At 42.7% G+C, this 26,025-nt stretch overlaps 1 protein-coding gene across 4 annotated transcripts in view; it reads left to right on the forward strand.

Moving 5' to 3' along the window:
* The window catches only part of sgce (sarcoglycan, epsilon), a 106,401-nt gene extending 83,757 nt beyond the window's left edge, over positions 1 to 22,644 (forward strand). For all 4 annotated transcript variants that reach the window (XM_070881070.1, XM_070881071.1, XM_070881073.1 and 1 more), the window contains 3 exons: positions 7,655 to 7,846; positions 9,391 to 9,434; positions 22,229 to 22,644. In XM_070881070.1, the coding sequence (XP_070737171.1) occupies positions 7,655 to 7,846; positions 9,391 to 9,434; positions 22,229 to 22,245 (253 nt within the window). In that variant the 3' untranslated portion in view covers positions 22,246 to 22,644. The remainder of the gene's footprint in view (positions 1 to 7,654; positions 7,847 to 9,390; positions 9,435 to 22,228) is intronic.
* Positions 22,645 to 26,025: the final 3,381 nt, after the last annotated feature.

Consider the following 26,025-nt stretch of genomic DNA (forward strand, 5'->3'; position numbering starts at 1 on the left):
AAAGAGAGAGCACATCTAGCCTTAGCTACCAGTTTAGAGATCTCTTAATTTTCTTTATTTTCAGTGAAAAGTGTGTATTTCTCTTGAGGGAATGTAAAGGAATAACTACCTGGCTTTGATTGTTGCAGTAGGATTGTATTCCATTATCACTGTTTTATTTTAAAACTATATTTCCCAGTGTGTAGAATGTAGTGACATCGTAATTAGAATATATTTCAGCTCCTCACTTTTGCCCTGGAAGGTCCTTTCTGTCCCGACATCACTGCTTCCTTCAACTGCAATGCTGTGGCCAGCTGGGCCATGAACTCACTCCTGACTGCCCTCGTTACAACTCCGTGAGCAGCTGACAACAGCTGTGATCCAAAGAGTAGGAGGAATAACTTGCAAAGATCAGTTCAATCCCCACAGAGGTGCTTTGATAGTTGTGTGCTGTTGGCTCTCAACGGAAGGCATAATAAAAAAAGATCCAGATCTTCCCCCACGGTCGACTTGCGTAAATGTGACAAGTTTGTTTTGGAGTGGCTGCTAACTGCCCGCGACGCACAGCACAAAACCAACATTCAGGCAGCTGAGATAAAAACAAAAAATGCAAGAAACACTCAGCAGGTCAGGAGAGAGAAACAGTAAACGTTTCAGGTCGATGAACTTTCATCCCACCAGCTGTTGTGAAGAGTGAGTTGGTTCTCCCACCTCTCCTTGAATGCTCCACTCCTACACAGTACTCTCCCTATACACTGTCTGAAACCTATTTGAATAAGGCACGAAGCAAAATACTGCAGATGCTGGAGTTTTGAAAAAAAAATCTGACTCAACACTCAGCAGGTAGGGAAAGAACGTCAGGTTGATCATTCACCTCTGACTGGCAAAGTCATTTACTTGAAACATTAACACGACCTTCTCCCCACAGATGCTGCCCGACCTGCTGAGTATTTCCAGCATTTTCAGTTTCTGTTTGAATACATAGTGTGTTACCAGACTGTACTTTTCCCATTTAGTGCTCTGCTGTCACTAATTAAAAACATTGTAGGAACCAGCTCTGTTTGCATAGGAATGCCTGATAAAGAATGATGAGCAGTTTTACCATTTTATTATTTTTTTTGTGCATTACTTACAGCAGTCCCAAATCTACTTCTTGAATCAATTTTTACCGCCTTATGTGCCAGTTTTATTTTAACACCCAGCTGCTGTAGCATTGGAGGCTGGCTGAGTATCTTAACTGTTTGCTGTAGTTTTTCTACGAATCAAGACTTTTGTTTACATGAGGCAGTACATTATCCATTGTGAACCCTGGTCTCATCAGTAGATGCTGCTCTGGTCAGCGAGGCATTAGAAACATAGAAAATAGGTGCAGGAGTAGGCCATTCGGCCCTTCTAGCCTGCACCGCCATTCAATGAGTTCATGGCTGAACATGCACTTCAGTACCCCATTCCTGCTTTCTCGCCAAACCCCTTGATCCCCCAAGTAGTAAGGACTTCATCTAACTCCTTTTTGAATATATTTAGTGAATTGGCTTCAACAACTTTCTGTGGTAGAGAATTCCACAGGTTCACCACTCTCTGGGTGAAGAAGTTTCTCCTCATCTCGGTCCTAAATGGTTTCCCCCTTATCCTTAGACTGTGACCCCTGGTTCTGGACTTCCCCAACATTGGGAACATTCTTCCTGCATCTAACCTGTCTAAACCCGTCAGAATTTTAAACGTTTCTATGAGGTCCCCTCTCATTCTTCTGAACTCCAGTGAATACAAGCCCAGTTGATCCAGTCTTTCTGGATATCAGTCCCGCCATCCCGGGAATCAGTCTGGTGAACCTTCGCTGCACTCCCTCAATAGCAAGAATGTCCTTCCTCAAGTTAGGAGACCAAAACTGCACACAATACTCCAGGTGTGGCCTCACCAAGGCCCTGTACAACTGCAGCAACACCTCCCTGCCCCTGTACTCAAATCCCCTCGCTATGAAGGCCAACATGCAATTTGCTTTCTTAACCGCCTGCTGTACCTGCATGCCAACCTTCAATGACTGATGTACCATGACACCCAGGTCTCGTTGCACCTCCCCTTTTCCTAATCTGTCACCATTCAGATAATAGTCTGTCTCTCTGTTTTTACCACCAAAGTGGATAACCTCACACATTATACTTCATCTGCCACGCATTTGCCCACTCACCTAACCTATCCAAGTCACTCTGCAGCCTCATAGCATCCTCCTCACAGCTCACACTGCCACCCAACTTAGTGTCATCTGCAAATTTGGAGATACTACATTTAATCCCCTCGTCTAAATCATTAATGTACAGTGTAAACAGCTGGGGCCCCAGCACAGAACCTTGCGGTACCCCACTAGGCACTGCCTGCCATTCTGAAAAGTACCCATTTACTCCTACTCTTTGCTTCCTGTCTGACAACCAGTTCTCAATCCATGTCAGCACACTACCCCCAATCCCATGTGCTTTAACTTTGCACATTAATCTCTTGTGTGGGACCTTGTCGAAAGCCTTCTGAAAGTCCAAATATACCACATCAACTGGTTCTCCCTTGTCTCCTCTACTGGAAACATCCTCAAAAAATTCCAGAAGATTTGTCAAGCATGATTTCCCTTTCACAAATCCATGCTGACTTGGACCTATCATGTCACCTCTTTCCAAATGCGCTGCTATGACATCCTTAATAATTGATTCCATCATTTTACCCACTACTGAGGTCAGGCTGACCGGTCTATAATTCCCTGTTTTCTCTCTCCCTCCTTTTTTAAAAAGTGGGGTTACATTGGCTACCCTCCACTCGATAGGAACTGATCCAGAGTCAATGGAATGTTGGAAAATGACTGTCAATGCATCCGCTATTTCCAAGGCACCTCCTTAAGTACTCTGGGATGCAGTCCATCAGGCCCTGGGGATTTATCCCATCAATTTCCCCAACACAATTTCCCGACTAATAAGGATTTCCCTCAGTTCCTCCTCCTTACTAGACCCTCTGACCCCTTTTATATCCGGAAGGTTGTTTGTGTCCTCCTTAGTGAATACCGAACCAAAGTACTTGTTCAATTGGTCTGCCATTTCTTTGTTCCCCGTTATGACTTCCCCTGATTCTGACTGCAGGGGACCTACGTTTGTCTTTACTAACCTTTTTCTCTTTACATATCTATAGAAACTTTTGCAATCCGTCTTAATGTTCCCTGCAAGCTTCTTCTCATACTCCATTTTCCCTGCCCTAATCAAACCCTTTGTCCTCCTCTGCTGATTAGATTCTGTGCTGGTCAACATGAACAGCTCTGGTGTTTAATTGAAAATTGTAAATCAGGACTTACTGAAGGCACCTAAAATCTAATACAAAAGTCTCTGTTCTCTACCTGGCAGTAATTCGCTGGTACCTGTGCTTATTGTAAAACAATCTACCATTCCTAGTGTTCTATCAGCAGTATTCATTTAAAAAAAAACATTTTGATTTGAATAGACCATTTCTGACAGTGCAGTATAGCACTGGCTTTGGAGATTAAATAAAAATATGTAATGTGTGATTTTCCCTGTTACCTTTCTTCTTTCCCGCTTCTGCACCTGGTTTAAACCCCAGTCTGCTTTTTCTCTGACCTCAAATAGAGTTTCCACTTTTTTTTTATTTTCTAAAGCTGGCTCCAAGAAAATCAGTTTTCTCTTTCATGACAATCACTTGTTCTTCCCCCATTCCAAGTCTTGAAAACTGCTCCCCGATGTGGGGAGGTGGTTTCTACTTGCACTCCTGGCCTGAATTCAAGAAAAAGCTTGTTGTCTGATAGATGATCTGCCTCCCACCTCTAACCTTCAATCTTTCTCAATCAATAAATCCCTCACCCTAGTAATCTTTCTTGTCTTTCTCTGTTTTATTGATACTACTATGATGATAGCTCTTTTGGATTTTTTTTCTTGCGGTCACCAAACACACACTTTACAATTCAGGCAACATCACACTTAAAATCAAAACTCATTACACCTTCTCTTATTCTAGCACATTCTTTTCCAGGACTTCAAAAGAATGGAACTCCTTGCCTCCCTTAATTTTTTATACCTACAACATATAGGCTCTTAATACCCATACTTGGTGTCACCTAATCGCTACTGGTTGATTTTGCTTATTCTATTTCCTGTTCAATCTTTTATGGTGTCCTGCGCCATAGAGTTGGATCCTTCACCTAGGTTTCTCAACAGAAGAGTTGAGTTGTTTTCAAGGGGAAAGTACTGCTGGAATATTTTTCACCCGTTCTCAGTGAAGGAAACCATTTGGCTTGAGGTCAGCTACTATTTTGGTAGATTTAGCTGCTTTGAATGGGGAAAAGATCAAACGTCTAGTCTGCAAGAATATTTGGCAACAGATCACCCATTTTACTTCTAAATAAAGAGATACTGACTTCGCCCACTAGCGTGCAGCACTAAATGTAATTTACACTTTATGATGTAACTGTACAGGGAATATCTTTTGCAAAGTATCAAATGTTCTAGTCGTTTAAATTTGGTGTACCTGAAGTGTGCTGTCCATTTGTGTAAACAATTTAAAATTGTTACCTGTGTGTCTGCTACTTGTCTGCAATAGATACAAAGCTGATGTATAAAAAGTGTTCACAGATTTACAAAATAGGCAGAGAAGGTAAAAAATACTCTCAATTTTACTGTAAAAATATTTACCAGTTCCTGTACAATTTGAAGTGCAATCCTACATTTTGAAGCAAGGTAGTCTTTAAATCCTGCACCTGTCTCTTAAGGGATTTATGCTGTGGTGATACTCCTGTCCTTGAACATTAACTTATTACCTTGAAAATGTTTAGATACTCATCAATATAGCATGTGGACTCAAATCTGAAAACATGGTCTTCAGCTCCTGCCACAAACTCCGTAACGTTGTCACTGATTCGATCTCCCTCCACAGCCTCTGCCTCAGTTGAACCAGACTGTTTACAACCTTGATCCCTAGCTGAGTTTACAACCCCATATTCTCACAAAGACTGCCCACTTCCATTCCATAACATCGCCAGTCTTCGCCCCTCCCTCAGCACATGTGTCAAAACCCTCATTCATGCCTCACAGATTAGAGTATTCCAATATTTTTCTGGCCGGCGTGCTATCCTCCACCCTCCATAATCTTCAACCCTGCTGCTGGTATCCTATCCGGCACCAAATCCTATGCACCCATCACTCCTGGCTTCGCTGGCCTCCATTGGCTCCCATTCCTCAGCTCCTCCAATTAAAATTTCTCACCCTTGTATTCAGATCTGTTAAATGGTCTTAATGTAACTTCCTGTAGCCTTACAACTCTGAGAACTTTGGTATTCCTCTAACTCTGGTCTCTTGTGCATTCCCTGCTCCCTTTGCTCGACTATTGGCTGCCGCACCTTCAGCCGTCTAGGCTCTAATCTCTGGAATTCCCTCCCCGAAACCGTACACTCTCCCACCTCCCTCTCCTCCTTTAAGGCTCTCCTTAAAACCCACCTCTCTGACCAAGCTTTTAGTCACTCTTCCTAACATTTTTTTGTCCAATTACACTTTTGTGAAGCACCTTGGGATTTTTTTAATGTTAAATGTACAATAAAAATGCAAGTTATTGCATCACTCAGTAACTTAAACTGTAATAGCATTCACCAAAATCAGGCTTTTTACTGAACCCTAAGTGCATCTGAAAAGTCTGTTTCACATGGTGAATTAATGTTGAAGAGCAGTGACTATTGTTACAAAGACAAAACAGTAACATTTCCAGTGAATGTTTTCTACCTTTCTTATTTTAGGATTGTATTCTAAATGCTTTCAGAACCCAAATTATATTTAGAACAAGTGAATATTCAGAAAAGGGTCACAGAAATACATGTTCAGTCGTCACTGCTGAGACCACAACTGCAGCTTCTGATCCTTATCTCAGTGTCATTATTTAACACAGTCAGTGAGAATACAGCGATTTACATTTAGTACCAATGCTCATTTTCAAATTGAGGTATATGAAATAACTTGTATGTGGCACTATTACAATTCTGCCTTCTATTCAAGAGAATTCCATGAGTGGCATAAGTCATAATAACCTTTTCAACTGGTGAACATAAGAAATAGGAGCAAGAGTAGGCCATTTGGCCCCTCGAGTCTGCTCTGCCATTCAATAAGATCATAGATGATCTGATCATAGACTCAGCTCCACTTCCCTATCCGCTCCCCATAACCCTTTATTCCCTTATCGCTCAATAACCAGTTAATGCTGCTGGTTTCAATTTGGAAGCTACACACAATGAATTCCTGCAAGACTCACTAATTCTGTGCTGTGACTGTAATAATTGATCAATCCATTGCAGTATAATACCCAGCAGGAAAGTGGGTAGATTGGAGCTGCATATACAGGACAGCAGTGAAAAGGAGGAACTCCAGCAAATGTTAATTGAATAATACAAAATGTTACTTGTACATCCATTTTTTTTTTAAAAAACAGCTTCTGTAGACGACGACCAATTCAAAATACATACTTAAAACCTGGCCCTAGCAATTTCTAACCTGGCTTGAATGATAGTTTAGCTATGCTTTTATACACTGGTATTTAGTTGGTATTAACCATAAAATCCAAATAAACTACACATTCACAAAAGTGTAAATTGCCTGCTAGAATCAGTGATGTTTTGACGATCACTCTGGGCAAGGTTTTTACTGAAGTGGTTTCTCTGTCAGATAAAGTAAAAATTGTAATAGAATATTAATAATGTATAAATGTATTATATTTTAAATTTGTGACTTTGCAATCCAGACCATATTAGCATCTGATGGGTCTCAGATATAGATGGAAACACAGCAACAAAGAAAAGGCTCGCTTGAGGATCTTTTAGAGCAGAGAAGGTTGAGAGGTGGTTTGATACAGGTGTTCAGCATAAGGGGTCTGGACAAAAGAGAGAGAGAGAAACTGTTCCCATTAGTGGAAGGGTCGAGAACCAGAGGACACCGATTTAAGGCGATTGGCGGAAGAAAGGCGTCATGACGAAAAACTTTTTTATGCAGCGTTAGGATCTGGAATTCACTGCCTGAAAGGGTGGCGGAGGCAGATTCAATTGTGACTTTCAAAAGGGAATTGGAAAATAAATTGCAGGGCAATGGGGAAAGGACGGGGGAGTGGGACTAACTGAAGTGCTCTTGTAGAGAACTGACACGGACTCGACAGGTCGAATGGCCTCCTACTACTGTGATTCTATCTCGAGTTATAAGCCTAGAAATGACTTGACGATAATAGCAGGAAGAAACTGCTTAACCTTCCTATGGCATTTCTCTATTCATCTTTTAAACAGAGCAGTTAACCTGTTTAATTTAAATAGGCCGATTCCTCAGTTAAAATAGACAGGAATGTCATGCAAATGCATTAAATATCAATCCACTATTACCGATATTTCTAGTCTGCAATATATTTGAGTTCACAGCTGTAGCTGTAGTTCATATCATACATAAATAACGTTTGAAAAAAATGACCTTTAGCAGTACATGTATCACATGCACAAACAGAAACTTTCTTGCAGAATGAGTTCTTACAATCCAGAAACTAGAACTTACCTAGTTTCCTGAGTCAGAATATGAGCAGTGTCTAGCTTTGTTTACAAAAGCAAGATAATACGATAGATATAGTGTTCAAAGTTTACTGTATAATCTTCTCATTGCTATTTTCACGTCTTCAGTATCCAGTTGGTTCATCACAGCTCCATCCAGAAGTCAACTAAAGAGCTTCGGAACATGTCGAAGAACCGGGAGGCAGCTTGGCCCCTCTCTACACTGCCAGTGTTTAACCCAATAACTGGCGAGATCGTGCCACCTCTTCACCATTCAGATAACTGTGACACGTCCAACATGCCTCTCATGCAGACACAACAGTGAGTGTTTTTAAAAATTTGATACCACATTATTAGATAATGCAGAATATTTTTTTCTCTCTAATGCAACAGTGATGAAAGGAAGTGGAATATTTGTATTTCTTTGCTGTCGGACAATAGGCTTTACAGGAATAACTTTTATCATACACTGGTGTTTAGGGATATTAATCAATGGCCCTCACTTTGTACATGCATTTCTAAAGTGACAAAAGATGCATTCAGGAGCACAAGCTATTGTTTCACATTCGTGTGTGTCTGGGTTTTGTGCACCATCAAAATACATCTTTTTGGATCCCCTGAGGTAGTACCACACTGCCTCTCATTGGCATAGTTACTAGAATCTCTTGATTATTGCTTCCCCTCCTCTTGTCATATTTCTGCAATTACCTAATTATTGCTTCCTGATTTATTTCATCTCTTTTCAGGCTTGTTGACCATTCACCTTGGTTTCTCAATGTATAAATACATGGCACTGATCGCACTGAGTCACTCTAAAATGTAAATTTTCTGTTAGTTGATAGGGTTCCATGGTTTTGTGATGGCATGAAAATACATTATATATGATGCAAACACAGCATCATAGATGAATTGGAAAGAGTACAAAGAGAAACAAGCACAAATCCATGTTAGACTATAAGGAAACAAGAGAGAAAGCTCAAGCTCGACAGTATAGAAAGACAGATAAGGGGATCTCATTCATTTACATGAACTATTAAATAGTGCAGTTAAAGTAAATGCAAAATATTACTTCAATAGAAGCCAAGAAAGTAAATTTAAATGTATATCAAATAACTCCTTTACTAAAAGTGTGTTATGTTTGGAATGGTTTGCTGGTCAGGGTAGCAGAGGCAAAATCATTAGAATAATTCCAAAATGTGTTTGAATGCTGTAATGCAAGAATTAGTGTACTAAAGGGGATGAGTGTCAATGAGCCAATTAGCCATTTCTGATCCTTGACATTTCTGAAGTTAACTTCCTGCAGAAAGGAAGATCGGAGGAAGAGTCTTCAATGGGACTCTCTCTCTTGGTGGCCAGCCAAGAGTAGCATTGACAGTGGAGAGCAGAAGTGTGCCGGTCCTACTCTTTCAGACATGAGATGCATAAATTAATAGGGAACAAGCAAGAGGAGAAACAAATGATATCTTTATAGCCTTAGAAAAAGGACCAAACTATGTTTTAATGACTGTAGCTAAGATTTATTTCAAGTTGTCAACACTCAGGTGAACAAACTAGAGTAAGAACATTTTGACAGTGCCAGTTCATTGAAAAATGTAGTTTTATTAGGATTGGCTGAGGTAATTGACTGTTCGTATAGAGTGCTTTATATTTCTAATTATACTGCCCCTGTCTCATTAGGTGATGTTTTGGTGATTTATTTTCTTCTGAGCATTAGAGTCTGATAATCAGAGTCTGATATTGTAAAGGTGAGAAAGATTAAGAATGGTAGAGTAGAAACTGACTTAAAGACAAAAGTCATTCTTCACACAAAATGCAGAAATTTATTCTAATTCAGTCTTGTCTAATGATGTTGTCTTGTCTTGCAGGAATCATCCATTACAGACGCAGCTGCCCCAGCAGCAAGGTGCAGGTCAGTATCCAACATCTCTCTCGCCAGCTATCCACTGCTCAAACCACTATCACATCGATTACCATGCAACATAATTGAAGGATAACTATAGAAAAAAGCCACCTTCTGAATGTGTATTTTTTATTTAATAGATGTATGTGTAATATTTGGAATTACAGATTTTGTTAATCAAAATACTCTGGCTCAGATATTGCATGTTGGATAAGGGGTAGGTAGTACTGTTAAGTCAGTATACAGGGGAAAAGGACCCTTGAATAACACGTTTCATGCAATGCTGTCGCAAAGGCTCATTCCATTTTTGTGCATGTTAACTAAAACAAAGCCATTTGCTATTTTGCAGCACATTTTTTTGTTGTCAAATGTGCGCAGTCTTATCAGAAAAAAAAACTTAACATGTAAAATTCTTAATCCATGATCAAACTTTTTACTTCTTCATTCTTGCTTTCCTGATTGGAGGAGAATTTTATATGTCGACATTTCTGCAATTTGAGGCAAGTACAAACCAGCGTAAAGATTTTCCAAAGACATTTCTTAAGTTTTTTAATCCTTTTCCATCAACGCCAAGCATCATCTAAAGGGTAAACCGTTTATCTGAGTGCAGGTGATCAAAAGCTGAATGGCTTGTGAACTCTATTTGAACTTTTCCACCATGCCAGCAGATTTCATCATTATAGGCAGTCCCTCGAAATCGAGGAGCAAGACTTGCTTCCACTCTAAAAGTGAGTTCTCAGGTGGCTGTACAGTCCAAAGTGGGAATTACATAACATAAGAAACAGGAGCAGGAGTAGGCCATACGGCCCCTCGAGCCTGCTCTGCCATTTAATACGATCATGGCTGATCCGATCATGGATTCAGGTCCACTTCCCTGTCCGCTCTCCAAAACCCCTTATTCCCTTATCGTTTAAGAAACTGTTTATTTCTGTCTTAAATTTATTCAATGTCCCAGCTTCCACAGCTCTGAGGCAGCGAATTTCACAGATCTACAACCCTCAAAGAAATTTCTCCTCATCTCAGTTTTAAATGGGCGGCCCCTAATTCTAAGACTATGCCCTCTAGTTCTAGTCTCCCTTATCAGTGGAAACATCCTCTCTGCATCCACCTTATCAAGCCCCCTCACAATCTTATACGTCTTAATAAGATCACCTCTCATTCTTCTGAATTCCAGTGAGTAGAGACCCAACCTACTCGACCTTTCCTCATAAGTCAACCACCTCATCTCCGGAATCAACCTAGTGAACCTTCTCTGAACTGCGTTCAAAACAAGTATATCCTTTCGTAAATATGGAAACCAAAACTGCACGCAATATTCCAGGTGTGGCCTCACCAATACCCTGTATAGCTGTAGCAAGACTTCCCTGCTTTTATACTCCATCCCCTTTGCAATAAAGGCCCAGATTCCATTGACTTCCTGATCACTTGCTGTACCTGCATACTATCCTTTTGTGTTTCATGCACACGAATCCCCAGGTCCCACTGTACTGCAGCACTTTGCAGTCTTTCTCCATTTAAATAATAACTTGCTCTTTGATTTTTTTCTGCCAAAATGCATGACCTCACACTTTCCAACATTATACTCCATCTGCCAAATTTTTGCCCACTCACTTAGGCTGTCTATGTCCTTTTGCAGATTTTGTGTGTCCTCCTCACACATTGCTTTCCTCCCATCTTTGTATCGTCAGCAAACTTGGCTACGTTACACTCTGTCCCTTCTTCCAAGTCGTTAATATAGATTGTAAATAGTTGGGGTCCCAGCACTGATCCCTGCGGCACCCCACTGGTTACGGATTGCCAACGCGAGAATGAACCATTTATCCCGACTCTCTGTCTGCCCCACCTGTGACAGAGACTGTAAACAGTCATTGAAGGAATGGGCGGGTGGGGAGCATGGTTTGTTGCACGCTCCTTCCGCTATCTGTGCTTGATTTCCGCATACTCCTGGCAACGAGACTCGAATGCTCAGCGCCCTCCCCGATGCTCTTCCTCCACATTGGGCGGTCTTGGGCCAGGGATTCCCAGGTGCCGGTGGGAATGTTGCACTTTATCAAGGAAGCTTTGAGGGTGTCCTCGAAACGTTTCCTCTGTCCATCTGGGGCTCACTTGCCGTGTAGGAGTTCAGAGTAGAGCGCTTGCTTAGGGAGTCTCATGTCGGGCATGTGGACAATGTGGCCCGTCCAACGGAGCTGGCCAGCAGATTTATATGAAGGCTGTGGCTTGGATTTTTTTTTGTTTAAGGAATCTTCCTACTATCGACCACTGGGAAGGTTGTTGCTAGAGTCCTCCTCAATCGTCTTCTGCCTGTGGCCGAGGAGTTCCTCCCGGAGTCTCAGTGCGGATTTTGTCCCCTACGGGGAACAACGGACATGATCTTTGCAGCACGACAACTACAGGAAAAATGCAGGGAGCAGCGCCAGCCTTTGACACTGTCGACCATGAGGGCTTATGGAGCATCCTCCTCCGTTTTGGGTGCCCCCAAAAGTTTGTCGATGTCCTTCGCCTGCTCCATGACGACATACAGGCCGTGATCCTTACCAGCGGATCCTTAACAGACCCATTCCACGTCCGAACCGGGGTCAAACAGGGCTGCGTCATCGCTCCAACCCTCTTTCCAATCTTCCTCGCTGTCATGCTCCACCTCACTGTCAACAAGCTCCCCGCCGGAGTGGATCTAAACTACAGAACCAGTGGGAAGCTGTTTAACCTACGCCGCCTCCAGGCCAGGTCCAAGACCACCCAAAACTTTTGTCGTTGAGCTGCAGTATGCGGACGACGCCTGTGTCTGCGCACATTTGGAGACTGAACTCCAGGATATAGTCAATGTATTCACCGGGGCATATGAAAGCATGGGCCTTACGCTTAACATCCAAAAGACAAAGGTCCGACACGAACCTGTCTTCGCCGCACAGCACTACCCCCCAGTCATCAAGATTCACGGCGCGGCTCTCGACAACGTGGACCACTTCCCATACCTCGGGAGCCTCTTGTCAACAAAGGCAGATATTGATGTGGTGGTTACCTCCAGTGTGCCAGTGCAGCCTTTGGCCACGTGAGGAAAAGTGTGTTCGAAGACCAAGCCCTCAAACCTACCACCAAACTCATAGTCTACAGGGCTGTAGTAATTCCTGCCGTCCTATATGGGTCAGAGACATGAACGACTTACAGAAGACACATCGAGTCGCTGGAGACAGAAACATAGAAAATAGGTGCAGGAGTAGTCCATTAAGCCCTTCGAGCCTGCACCACCATTCAATAAGATCATGGCTGATCATTCACCTCAGTACCCCTTTCCTGCTTTCTCTCCATAACCCTTGATCCCTTTAGCCGTAAGGGCTATATCTTACTCCCTCTTGAATATATCCAACGAACTGGCATCAACAACTCTCTGCGGCAGGGAATTCCACAGGTTCACAACTCTGAGTGAAGAAGTTTCTCCTCATCTCGGTTCTAAATGGCCTACCCCTTATCCTTAGACTGTTCCCCCTGGTTCTGGACTTCCACACCATCGGGAACATTCTTCCTGCATCTAACCTGTCCAGTCCCGTCAGAATTTTATATATTTCTATGAGATCCACTCTCATCCTTCTAAACTCCAGTGAATACAGGTTCAGTCGATCCAGTCTCTCCTCATATGTCATTGCTGCCATCCCGTGAATCAGTCGCTGCACTCCCTCAATAGCAGGAATGTCCTTCCTCAGATTAGGAGATCAAAACTGAACACAATATTCCAGGTGAGGCCTCACCAAGGCCCTGTACAATTGCAGTAAGACCTCCCTGCTCCTATACTCAAATCCCCTCGCTATGAAGGCCAACATACCATTTTCCTTCTTCACCGCCTGTTGCACCTGCATGCCCACTTTCAATGACTGATGTACCATGACACCCAGGTCTCGTTGCACCTCCCTTTTTCCTAATCTGCCGCCATTCAGATAATATTCTGCTTTTGTGTTTTTGCCACCAAAGTGGATAACCTCACATTTATCCACATTATATTGCATCTGCCATGCATTTGCCCACTCACCTAACCTGTCCAAGTCACCCTGTAGCCTCTTAGCATCCTCCTCACAAGCTCACACCGTCACCCAGCTTCGTGTCATCTGCAAACTTGGAGATATTACACTCAATTCCTTCATCTAAATTATGAATGTATATTGTAAATAATTGGGGTCTCAGCACTGAGCCCTGCGGCACCCCACTAGTCACTGCCTGCCATTCTGAAAAGGACCCGTTTATCCCGACTCTCTGCTTCCTGTCTGCCAACCAGTTCTCTGTCCACGTCAGTACATTACCCCCAATACCATGCGCTTTAATTTTGCATACCAATCTCGTGTGTCGGACCTTGTCAAAAGCCTTTTGAAAGTCCAAATACACCACATCCACTGGTTCTCCCTTGTCCACTCTACTAGTTACATCCTCAAAAAATTCCAGAAGATTAGTCAAGCATGATTTTCCTTTCATAAATCCATGCTGACTTGGACCAATCCTGTCATTGCTTTCCAAATGCGCTGCTATTTCATCTTTAATAATTGATTCCAACATTTTCCCCACTACTGATGTCAGGCTATCCGGTCTATAATTACCCATTTTCTCTCTCCCTCCTTTTTTTAAAAAAGTGGAGTTACATTAGGTACCCTCCACTCCATAGGAACTGATCCAGAGTCGATAGACTGTTGAAAAATTATCACCAATGCTTCCACTATTTCTAGGGCAACTTCCTTAAGTATTCTGGGATGCAGACTATCAGGCACTGGGGATTTATTGGCCTTCAATCCCATCAATTTCCCTACCACAATTTCCCAACTAATAAGGATTTCCTTCAGTTCCTCCTTCTCACTAGACCCTCGGTACCCTTGGAAGGTTATTTGTGTCTTCCTTCGTGAAGACAGAACCAAAGTATTTGTTCAACTGGTCTGCCATTTCTTTGTTCCCCATTATAAATTCACCTGAATCCGACTGCAAGGGACCTACGTTTGTCTTCACTAATCTTTTTCTCCTCACATATCTATAAAAGCTTTTGCAGTCAGTTTTTATGTTCCCAGCAAGCTTCCTCTCATACTCTATTTTCCCCCTCATAATTAAACCCTTTGTCCTCCTCTGCTGAATTCTAAGTTTCTCCCAGTCCTCAGGTTTGCTGCTTTTTCTGGCCAATTTATATGCCTCTTCCTTGGATTTAACATTATCCTTAATTTCCCTTGTTAGCCACGGTTGAGCCACCTTCCCCGTTTTATTTTTACTCCAGACAAGGCTGCACAATTGTTGAAGTTCATCGATGTGATCTTTAAATGTTTGCCATTGCCTATCCACCATCAAGCCTTTAAGTATCATTCACCAGTCTATTCTAGCCAATTCACGTCTCATACCATCGAAGTTACCTTCCTTAAGTTCAGGACCCTAGTCTCTGAATTAACTGTGTCACTCTCCATCTTAATAAAAAATTCTACCATTTTATGGTCACTCTTCCCCAAGGGGCCTCACACAACAAGATTGCTAATTAGTCCTTTCTCATTACACATCACCCAGTCCAGGATGGCCAGCCCTCTAGTTGGTTCCTCGACATATTGGTCTAGAAAACCATCCCTTTATATACTCCAGGAATTCCTCCTCCATCGTATTGCTACCAGTTTGGTTAGCCCAATCTATATGTCGATTAAATTCGGCCATGATAACTGCTGTACCTTTACTGCACGCATCCCTAATTTCTCGTTTGATGCTGTCCCCAACCTCACTGCTACTGTACACAACTCCCACTGGCGTTTTCTGCCTTTTGGTATTCCGCAGCTCCACCCATACAGATTCCACATCCTCCAAGCTAATGTCCTTCCTTACTATTGTGTTAATTTTCTCTTTAACCAGCAACGCTACCCCACCTCCTTTTCATTTCTGTCTATCCTTCCTGAATGTTGAATACTCCTGGATGTTGAGTTCCCAGCCTTGGTCACCCTGGAGCCATGTCTCCATGATGCCAATTATATCATATTTGTTAATTGCTGCCGGCGCAGTTAATTCATCCACTTTATTATGAATATTCCTCGCATTGAGGAATATTCATAATAAAGTGGATGCAATAAAGGCCAAGATTCCATTACCTTCCTGATCACTTGCTGTACCTGCATACTAACCTTTTGTGTTTCATGCACAAGTACCCCCAGGTCCCGCTGTACTGCAGCACTTTACAATCTTTCTCCATTTTAATAATAACTTGCTATTTGATTTTTTCTGCCAAAGTGCATGACCTCACACTTTCCAACATTATACTCCATCTGCCAAATTTTTGCCCACTCACTTAGCCTATCTATGTCTTTTGCAGATTTTTTGTGTCTTCCTCACACATTGTTTTTCCTCCCATCTTTGTATCGTCAGTAAACTTGGCTACGTTACACTCAGTCCCTCCTTCCAAATCATTAATATAGATTGTAAATAGTTGGGGTCCCAGCACTGATTCCTGTGGCACCCCACTGATTACTGATTGCCAACCCAAGAATGAACCATTTATCCCCACTCTCTTTTCTGTTCGTTAGCCAATCCTCTATCTATGCTAATATATTACCCCCAACCACGTGAACTTTTATCTTGTGCAGTAACCTTTTATGTGGCACCTTGTTAGATGCCTTCTGGAAGTCTAAAAACACCACATCCACTGGTTCCCCTTTATCCACTCTGTTTGTTACGTTGTCAAACATGACTTCCCCTTCATAGAAACATAGAAAATAGGTGCAGGAGTAGGCCATTCGGCCCTTCTAGCCTGCACCGCCATTCAATGAGTTCATGGCTGAACATGCAACTTCAGTACCCCATTCCTGCTTTCTCGCCATACCCCTTGATCCCCCTAGTAGTAAGGACTTCATCTAACTCCTTTTTGAATATATTTAGTGAATTGGCCTCAACAACTTTCTGTGGTAGAGAATTCCACAGGTTCACCACTCTCTGGGTGAAGAAGTTTCTCCTCATCTCGGTCCTAAATGGCATACCCCTTATCCTTAGACTGTGTCCCCTGGTTCTGGACTTCAACATTAGGAACATTCTTCCTGCATCTAACCTGTCTAACCCCGTCAGAATTTTAAACATTTCTATGAGGTCCCCTCTCATTCTTCTGAACTCCAGTGAATACAAGCCCAGTTGATCCAGTCTTTCTTTCATAAATCCATGCTGACTCTGCCTGACTGAATTTTGCTTTTCCAAATATCCTGCTACTGCTTCTTTAATAATGGACTCCAACATCTTCCCCACCACAAATGTTAGGCTAACTGGTCTATAGTTTCCTGCTTTCTGTCTGCCTCCTTTTTTAAATAGGGGCGTTACATTTGCAGTTTTCCAATCTGCTGGGACCTCCCCAGAATCCAGAGAATTTGGGTAAATTACAACCAATGCATCCACTATCCCTGCTGCTACTTCTCTTAAGACCCTAGGATGCCTTTAGTCCCATTATCTTACTGAGTACCACCTCCTTAGTGATTGTGATTGTGTTAAGTTCCTCCCCCCCGTATCGGCCACTGTCAGAATATTGTTAGTGTCCTCTACCGTAAAGACCGACACAAAATATTTGTTCAGAGTTTCTGCCATCTCCCTGTTCCCCATTACTAATTCCCCGGCCTTGTCCTCTAAGGGACCAACATTTACTCTAGCCACTCTTTTCCTTTTTATATACCCACTCTTTTCCTTTTTATATACCCATAGAAACTCTTGCTATCTGTTTTTATTTTTCGTGCTAGTTTATTTTCAAAGTCTTCCCTTTTTTAATCATTTTTTAGTCATTCTTTGTTGGCTTTTAAATGCTTTCCAATCTTCTGTCCTCCCACTAGTTTTGGCCACATTGTATGCCTTGTTTTTAAATTGGATATCGTCCTTAATTGTTTTAGTTAGCCATGGATGGCTGCTTTTTCTCTTACTCCCTTTCCTCCTCACTGGAATATATTTTTCTTGAGTTGTGAAATATCTCCTTAAATGTACACCACTGTTTATCAACCGTCCTACACTTTAATCTATTTTCTCAGTCCACTTTAGCCAACTCAATCCTCATACCTTCATAATCTCCTTTATTTAAGCTTAGTACACTGGTTAGAGATCCAACTTTCTAATCCTCCATCTGAATTTGAAATTCAATCATGCTATGATCACTCATTCCAAGGGGATTCTTTGCTAGGAGATTGTTATTAATCCTGTTTTATTACACAGGACCAGATCTGAGATAGCCTGCCCCCTGGTTGGTTCTGTTACATACTGCTCAAGGAACTCGTGTCCCTTATGCACTCTATGAACTCCTCCTCAAGACTACCCTGACCAATTTGATTTGCCCCATCAATATGGAGGTTAAAATCACCCATGATTATTACTGTTCCCTTTTTACAGAAGAGCAGAGGGCCCAGGGAAAGCACAAACCTACAACACTGCCAAAGGTTTCTTAAAAAAAAAAGAAAAAATACTCACCAATCCACCAATCAATCACTTACCTGCTTGGCTGTGACGTTACACTTCGATTTCGATTTTTTAAAACTTTTTGTCCCTGCTGCAGCTGGCCTCCTCCTGACTGCCGCCGCCCTTTACACCCCTGCACGCTCAGGTCTCACAATGCTGGCCTCCTCCTGACTGCCGCCGCCCTTTACACCCCTGCACGCTCAGGTCTCACAATGCTGGCCTCCTCCCGACTGACGCCGCCCTTTACACCCCTGCACGCTCAGGTCTCACAATGCTGGCCTCCTCCTGACTGCCGCCGCCCTTTACACCCCTGCACGCTCAGGTCTCACAATGCTGGCCTCCTCCCGACTGACCTGCCAACATTCCTATGTAACAGGGAGGACGAGAGGCTGAATCGACTGCTCCTGTTCCCATGCAACAGGCACGTGTGGCTGACTGGCGTATTCGTAATTCTATGTAACAGGCTCGAGGGGCAGAATGACATCCTCCTGTTCCTATGCAATAAGCCTTCTGAAAATCCAAATATACCACATCCACTGGTTCCCCCTTATCTATTCTGTTTGTTACAACCTCAAAAAACTCAACAGATGTGTCAAACATGATTTCCCTTTCATAAATCCGTGTTGACTGTCCAATCCTATTATTATTTTCTAAGTGCTGTTACCGTCCTTAATAATAGATTCTAGCATTTTCCCTACGCTTCTCTTCCCGCTCCCGCACAGTTACCTTTGGTGTCCCCCAAGGATCTATCCTTGGCCCCCTCCTATTTCTCATCTACATGCTGTCCATCGGTGACTTCATTCGAATACAATGTCAGGTTCTTCATGTATGCTGATGACACCTAGCTCTACCTCACCACCACCTCTTTCGATCCCTCCACTGTCTCTGGTTTGTCACGCTGCTTGTCCGACATTCTGTACTGAATGAGCAGAAGTTTCCTCCAACTAAATATTGAGAAGGTTGAAGCCATTACATTTGGTCCCTGACACAAACCCCGTTCCCTAGCCACCGACTCCATCCCTCTCCCTGGCGACAGTCTGAGGCTGAAGCAGACCCTGAGACGAGCTTCTGACCACATATCCACTTTATCACTAAGACCACCTCCACGACATCACCCAATTCCACCCCTGCCTCAGCTTAGCGGCTGCTGAAACCCTCTCCTTTATCTTTGTTACCTCTAGATTTGATTATTCCAACATCTTCCTCCCTACAAAACTTGACTTCATCTAAAACTCTGTAGCCCGTAACCTAAGTCAGACCAAGTCCCATTCACCAATCACCCGTATTTGTTGACCTACATTGGCTCCCGGTGAAGTAACATATCGATTTTAAAATTCTCATCCTTAATTTCCAATCTCTCCCATGGCCTCGCCTCATCACTTTAACCTCCTCCACACCTACAGCCCATGTTTCCTCTAAGGTGCACGTGTGCGTGGCCATGCAGCAATCTGGAAGGTACGGTGCACTGAAATATACAGGCTGCACACAAAACAGCTCGAGTGGGTCGGCGGGGGGGGGCTGGTGCAGGCTGTGCATCAAAATCCAGTATCCAGTGGCAAAAGTGCAGCTTTCATAACGATTTAGACTTTGGAATCAAAAACACCATTTCTAAATTTGAGAATGACACCAAATTGGGGGCGAGTCAATGCTGAGGAGGACTGTAACAAATTACAAGACATTAATAAACTCGAAGGATAGAGATATAATGGGCAAATTAATTTCAACATAGATAAGTGAGAGATATTACATTTTGGTAAGAAAAATAAGGAGGCTGTATATTACTTCGAAAGTATGAATCTAAATAGGATAGAGGAGCAAAGGGATCTGGGAGTATAAATACACAAATCATTAAATGTAGCGATGCAGGTCAATAAGGCCATAACAAAAGCAAACCAAGCACTAGGGTTTATTCCTGGAGGGATAGAATTGAAAAACAGAGAAGTTATGCTAAACTTGTATTGAACTTTGGTTAGACCACACGAGGAGTACTTTGTGCACGACTGGACGCCATATTATAAAAAGGATGTAGAGGCACTGGAGAGGGTGCAAAAAGGGATGATACCAGAACTGCGAGAATATACCCATCAGGAAAGGATGAACAGGCTGTGTCTCTTTTCTTTTGAAAAGAGAAGGCTGAGGAGTGACCTAAAAGAGGCCTTTAAAATTATGAAAGGTTTGGATAGAGTAGATAGAGTGTTTATTTGGTCACAAGACCTTCCATTTCCACTTGTGGGGAAAAACTAAACTAGAGGCCATCAATAAAAGATAGTTGTTACGTCTTGAATAAAGCAATGTAACTGAGTACTATAGACGTGAGTACGTGTGACCTTAGTCTCTTTATTCTAACTCCAGAGTGTTAGTACAGCATGGGAGGTCTGCTTATATACAATGCTCCCAAGGGACGCTGGTTACATAGGGTTGCATACATAACAATAGTCACCAAGAAATCAAATAAGGAATTCAGAAGAAACTTCTTTACGCAGAGAGTGTTGAGAATGTGGAACTCGCTTTTAAGGGGGGGTAATATAAGCATATGAGGGAAAAGGGAATAGAGGGTTATGCTGATAGTGAGAAGAAGAAAGACAGGAGGGCTCGGGTGGAGCATAAACACTGGCATGGACTGGTTGGGTCGAATGGCCTGTTTCTGTGCTGTATATCCCATGTAATCCAGAAGTAGCTTTTTTCCTAGCTGTACCTCTCATTCCACGTGCATCTTTGCCGTACCTTTTTCAGGGCTCCAATATCCATTGTAAAATGGGGTGTCCAGAACTGCCTACAGTACTGCAACTGTAGCCTAACCAATGGCTTATAAAAAAATATTTGAAATAAATTATGCTTTTGTATTTCAAAAATATATTTAAGCAAAAATCATACGCTGCAGGCATTGCAGATTTGTATTAAAGCTAGACGAGCCAGTTTGTGGAATATTACATTTGACCGTCTACTTCAAAAAGAGTAAAAGAGTTAGTTGTCTCATTCCAGGCCCTTTAAGCCAGGATGGCCAAAATTTCATTTTGAGAATGACAGAAAATGGTTGCTTGAGACGTGGGTGAAAGCAGGAGGGAAAATAACGGATTTGACAGATTGAGTAGCAAATCCAAGTGGGAAAGAATCACAGGGTCAGCCCTTCCACAGAGATAAGGATAATATGGCATGGGGTAGTCAGCCGATCCGCTAGGTCTGAGAAGGAAACCCGGCCTCGCGAGGGAACACTCACTCAGCTTGAGCCCAGAGGCAGTCAGTATTGGAAGGCTGACTAAGAGTTAAGCAAGCCCAGTAATAATGGAATAGTGTGATGTATTTTTAAAAATTATCTATCTTGTTCTCAAAGTGATTTCTATAGTTAGTTCAATCAAGATCAGATTTAATTACTTTCCTTTTATTATTCATTCTTAGGATGTGGGCTTGCTGCCCATTCCTAGTTGCCCCGATAAGGGTTTGGTACTTTGATACAACTGAATGACTTGCTATGCCACTTCAGAAGAGTTCACCACGTTGGTGTGGAACTGAAGTAATATTGACAGCTTTAAAAAAATATATATATTTGCTGGTTTTTTTAAAAACCTGAACTCTTTATTCTCTGTTCCCCATGTTTTGGGGGCGTTTGCAACAGGTACGGAGACATGTCTTTTTGAAAATCTCATCCAGCTGCTTAAAATATGTTAAACAGAGAGGCACATCAGGATAATTTATCATAGTCAGGAATTTCTTCAGATACTCAAGCTCTGTCTCTGTAACCTCGCCAGAAATGCCTGTAAATGGAGTTTCCTCTGCACCTGCGGGGAAATTCACGGCCAGTGTGTTCAGGACACAGAACTACTGTGCAAGATGCAGTTCAGCAATACCCTCAGTTGATTATATTGTGTAATATGGTATAGTCGGAATTAATGATTTTTTTCGTACGCGGACCCTTTAACTGGCTGCGTGGCCCATTCAAAATTTTCATGCACGCAGGGTTTCTTTCAGGTGAGCGGCCTGCGCAGGACCTTCAGACTGTTGTACGGCCATGCAGCTTAGTGGGAACGTGGTCAGGATTTTTGTTTATTTGGTCACAAGACCTTCCATTATGAGTGGAAAAGGTCCGACACAGCTCAGTAATTGAGAATTTGCGTGCTCAGCCCAACTGCAACAAGAGAAATGGAGGCAAGAGCGTCAGGGATAGCATTTGTATTGCTGCTCCAGAATTCCTTTTTAGTAAGTAAGTGTGAGCAAAATCACTTCTGGTGAGCATCCAGCGACAGTATCACTGTAACCAAAGGCTAATTTTGTTGTCAGTATTAGAATAAGGTAAATCAGCTCATTCTCTGCTATTAGCTCGCTCTCACTATTGTGGCAATCTTGGACAATTCCAGTGAGGTTCAATTAATGAATCTTACCATTTATTTTAGGTAAATGGCAAACCTGAGGAAGGAAAACTGAATGAAGCATTTACCTGATACCAGATTTCACTTTGGAAGGTTATTCTTTTTCTGTATACTGACCAAATGCATGACCTGTTTTTACTCTGTGTGCTAATGTGCATGACTGAATCTGTCTACAATGCCACTGTATGTCATGAACTTGATATTTTATACCAGTGTTTTACACATCCTGTTCCAGCATAACAAATGCAATATTTGCTTTTTGCACATGTTGAAATTATACAAGCCTTTTATTGAATTTTATTTAATTTTTGCTAGAAAGAGAGGCTAGCTCTTAACTGGGAAAACTTTGTATTGCAGGCAGAAAGAATGTTGTCACGACTTGCCTAGTGATGACCAAAGTTTCATTGTGCCATTAATAAATACCTGACATTTTACCATCAGTTTCTCCAAAGTGTTAAACTTCTTGTTTTACGTATTGCACAATGCCTCTCATACCCACACTGTTAACTTGTTTTGAACACAGCAAGCCAGTTGAGTAAGTGTCGTCATGGGGGCCAGAAACAATGTCGAGGACTCCCATTACGTCTCATAGCTCGAGGTCAAGGAAACCTACTGATCACCACCTACCACCCCACCCCAGCCCTTAACCAATGAATCAATACTTCTCCCAGTTAAGCAGCTAAGCATCATGACCCCCAATGCACCCCACCCACCAGCAGCCATGTAATCTCCCGGGAAAGACAAAAGCCCTAAACTAATTCAGGGGGAACAAAGAGTTCTGGGAAATTACTCTTCGACCACACAATCAAAAACAAGTTCCAGGATGTAAGTGACCATGAGATACATCCTCCAACATTCCCACTTACCGCTTTTACGCAGAAATATCAGCCTTCTCCAAGAATTCATCCAGGTCATGAAAATTTAATATGGTATCTCAGGATATAGAGCACAGAGTATTGGACAAAATCGCTTCAGCCCCTGAAACTAAAAGGTATGTTTCTTCTAAAATGAAAAGAAAATGCAAATGCTGGAAATCTGAAATGGAAACAAAATCTTGAGATAGAAGAGGCTTTGATGTTCCAGGTGTGTGCACCTTCATCAGAACTGAATTGAAAAATAAGCAAGCAGAAAAGAGAGAATGGAGGGAGGGAAATAGAATCAAGAAAAGTCCATCACAGAATGGATGAATGAAAATAGCTAGGACATAAGATCAGCAAGGTGATAAGACACACAGAAAATGCAAATATTTGGGAGGGTTATACAAATAGCCAAGAAAATGGAAGAAGTGAGAAAGAAAACAATCTGCAAATCAGCAGGTCTGTCTTGGACGTTAAGTCGAGGTCCCGTCTGCCCCCTCAACTGGGCGCAAATGATCCAATGGCACTATTTCGAAGAGCAGCAGGGAAGTTCTCCCCGGTATCCTGGTCAACATTTGTCCCTCAACCAACCTGACTAAACAGATTATCTGGTCATTATTACATTGCTGTTTGTGGGAGTTTGCTGTGCACAAATTGGCTGCCACATTTCCTACATTATCATCATAGGCAGTCCCTTGAAATCAAGGAAGACTTGATTCCACTCTAAAAATGAGTTCTTAGGTGTGACTGAACAGTCCAATACGGGAATTAGTCTCTCACAGGTGGGACAGACAGTAGTTGAAGGAAAAGGTGGGTGGGACTGGTTTGTCGCACACTCCTTCCGCTGCCTGCGCTTGGTTTCTGCATGCTCTTGGTGATGAGACTCGAGGTGCTCAGCGCCCTCCCGGATGCACTTCCTCCACTTAAGGCGGTCTTTGACTAGGGTCTCCCAGGTGTCGGTGGAGATGTTGCATTTTATCAAGGAGGCTGAGGGTATCCTTGAAACGTTTCCTCTGCCCACCTTGGGCTCGTTTGCCGTGTAGGAGTTCCGAGTAGAGCGCTTGCTTTGGGAGTCTTGTGCCAGGCATGTGAACAACGTGGCCTGCCCAGTGGAGCTGGTCGAGTGTTGTCAGTGCCTTGATGCTGGCCTGGTCAAGGACGCTAATATTGGTGCGTCTGTTCTCCCAGGGGATTTGCAGGATCTTGCGGAGTCAGCGTTGGTGGTATTTCTCCAACGATTTGAGGTGTCTACTGTATACAACAGTGACTACACTTAAAGTTGGTTGTAAAGCGGTTTGGGACATAGAGGTTGGGACAGAGAGGCTGCAAAGAGATTTAGATAGGTTAAGTGAATGGGCTAAGGTTTGGCAGATGGAATACAATGTCGGAAAGTGTGAGGTCATCCACCTTGGGGGAAAAAAAAAACAGTAAAAGGAATTATTATTTGAATGGGGAGAAATTACAACATGCTGAGGTGCAGAGGGACCTGGGGGTCCTTGTGCATGAATCCCAAAAAGTTAATTTGCAGGTGCAGCAGGTAATCAGGAAGGCAAATGGAATGTTGGCCTTCATTGCGAGAGGGATGGAGTACAAAAGCAGGGAGGTCCTCTGCAACTGTATAGGTAAGGCCGCACTTGGAGTATTGCGTGCAATTTTGGTCACCTTACTTAAGGAAGGATATACTGGGTACAGAGACGATTCACTAGGCTGATTCCGGAGATGAGGAGGTTACCTTATGATGATAGATTGAGTAGACTGGGTCTTTACTAGTTGGAGTTCAGAAGGATGAGGGGTGATCTTATAGAAATATTTAAAATCATGAAAGGGATAGACAAGACAGAGGCAGAGAGGTTGTTTCCACTGGTAGGGAAAACTAGAACTAGGGGGCACAACCTCAAAATACAGGGGAGCCAATTTAAAACCGAGTTGAGAAGGAATTTCTTCTCCCAGAGGGTTGTGAATCTGTGGAATTCTCTGCCCAAGGAAGCAGTTGAGGCTAGCTCATTGAATGTATTGAAGTCACAGATAGATAGATTTTTAACCAATAAGGGAATTAAGGGTTACGGGGAGCGGGCGGGTAAGTGGAGCCGAGTCCACGGCCAGATCAGCCATGATCTTATTGAATGGTGGAGCAGGCTCGAGGGGCTAGATGGCCTAGTCCTGTTCCTAATTCTTATATTCTTATTATGAAAGGCGCTAGATAAATGCAACAACTTTAAAACCAGAAATGCCAGTGAAACTGTTTCCCATCCCTAAAGAAACAGAGCAGACCCTCTCCCGCAATAGCACTGCTCTGATGAAGTGTCGATAGCACCAAAGTTAGTTCATCTCATGCTTCCCAGATTCCAACAGACCACCCCACAATCACAAATCCCCCTCTGAAGTTAAAGCCCACGATCAGACCAAAGTGCTTCACAATGCCCAGGAGAAAGATAAAATGACTGTTCAAATTGTACAGAGCCCATAGATAGATGTCAGGATGGGAATGAGAGGGTGTATTAAAATAGCAAGCCACAGACAAATCACGGTCACACTTATGGACAGAATAGAGGTGCTCAGCAAGGTTGCCACTTAATCCCTTTGTAGTCTCCTCTCCATTAGGGAGACCAATGAGCAGTAAATACAGTACACTAGATCAGAGGAAGTACATGCACTTTCTGGTCTACATGGAAGGAGTTGTTTGGAGCACGGGACACTGGGAGTGGAGTGATGTTGCACTTCCTGCGGGTGCGCGGAAACATGTCAGAGGAAGAACAGGAGGGAGTAGGAGTGGTGGAAAATTGGAGAAGGCCATCTTAGAGGGAACAGCCCCATCCAGAAAGGGGAGGGGATTGGGCATAATGAGGGAAAAATGATTGATGGTAGGATCATATAGGTGGCTGAAAATTATCTGGCAAATCATCTGTGGTTGGGAAAATGTTGGAGTCCATTATTAAAGAAGCAATAGCAGGACATTTGGAAAAG

This window comes from Pristiophorus japonicus, chromosome 5 (genome assembly GCF_044704955.1).
Source record: "Pristiophorus japonicus isolate sPriJap1 chromosome 5, sPriJap1.hap1, whole genome shotgun sequence".
In the NCBI taxonomy this organism is placed as follows: domain Eukaryota; kingdom Metazoa; phylum Chordata; class Chondrichthyes; family Pristiophoridae; genus Pristiophorus; species Pristiophorus japonicus.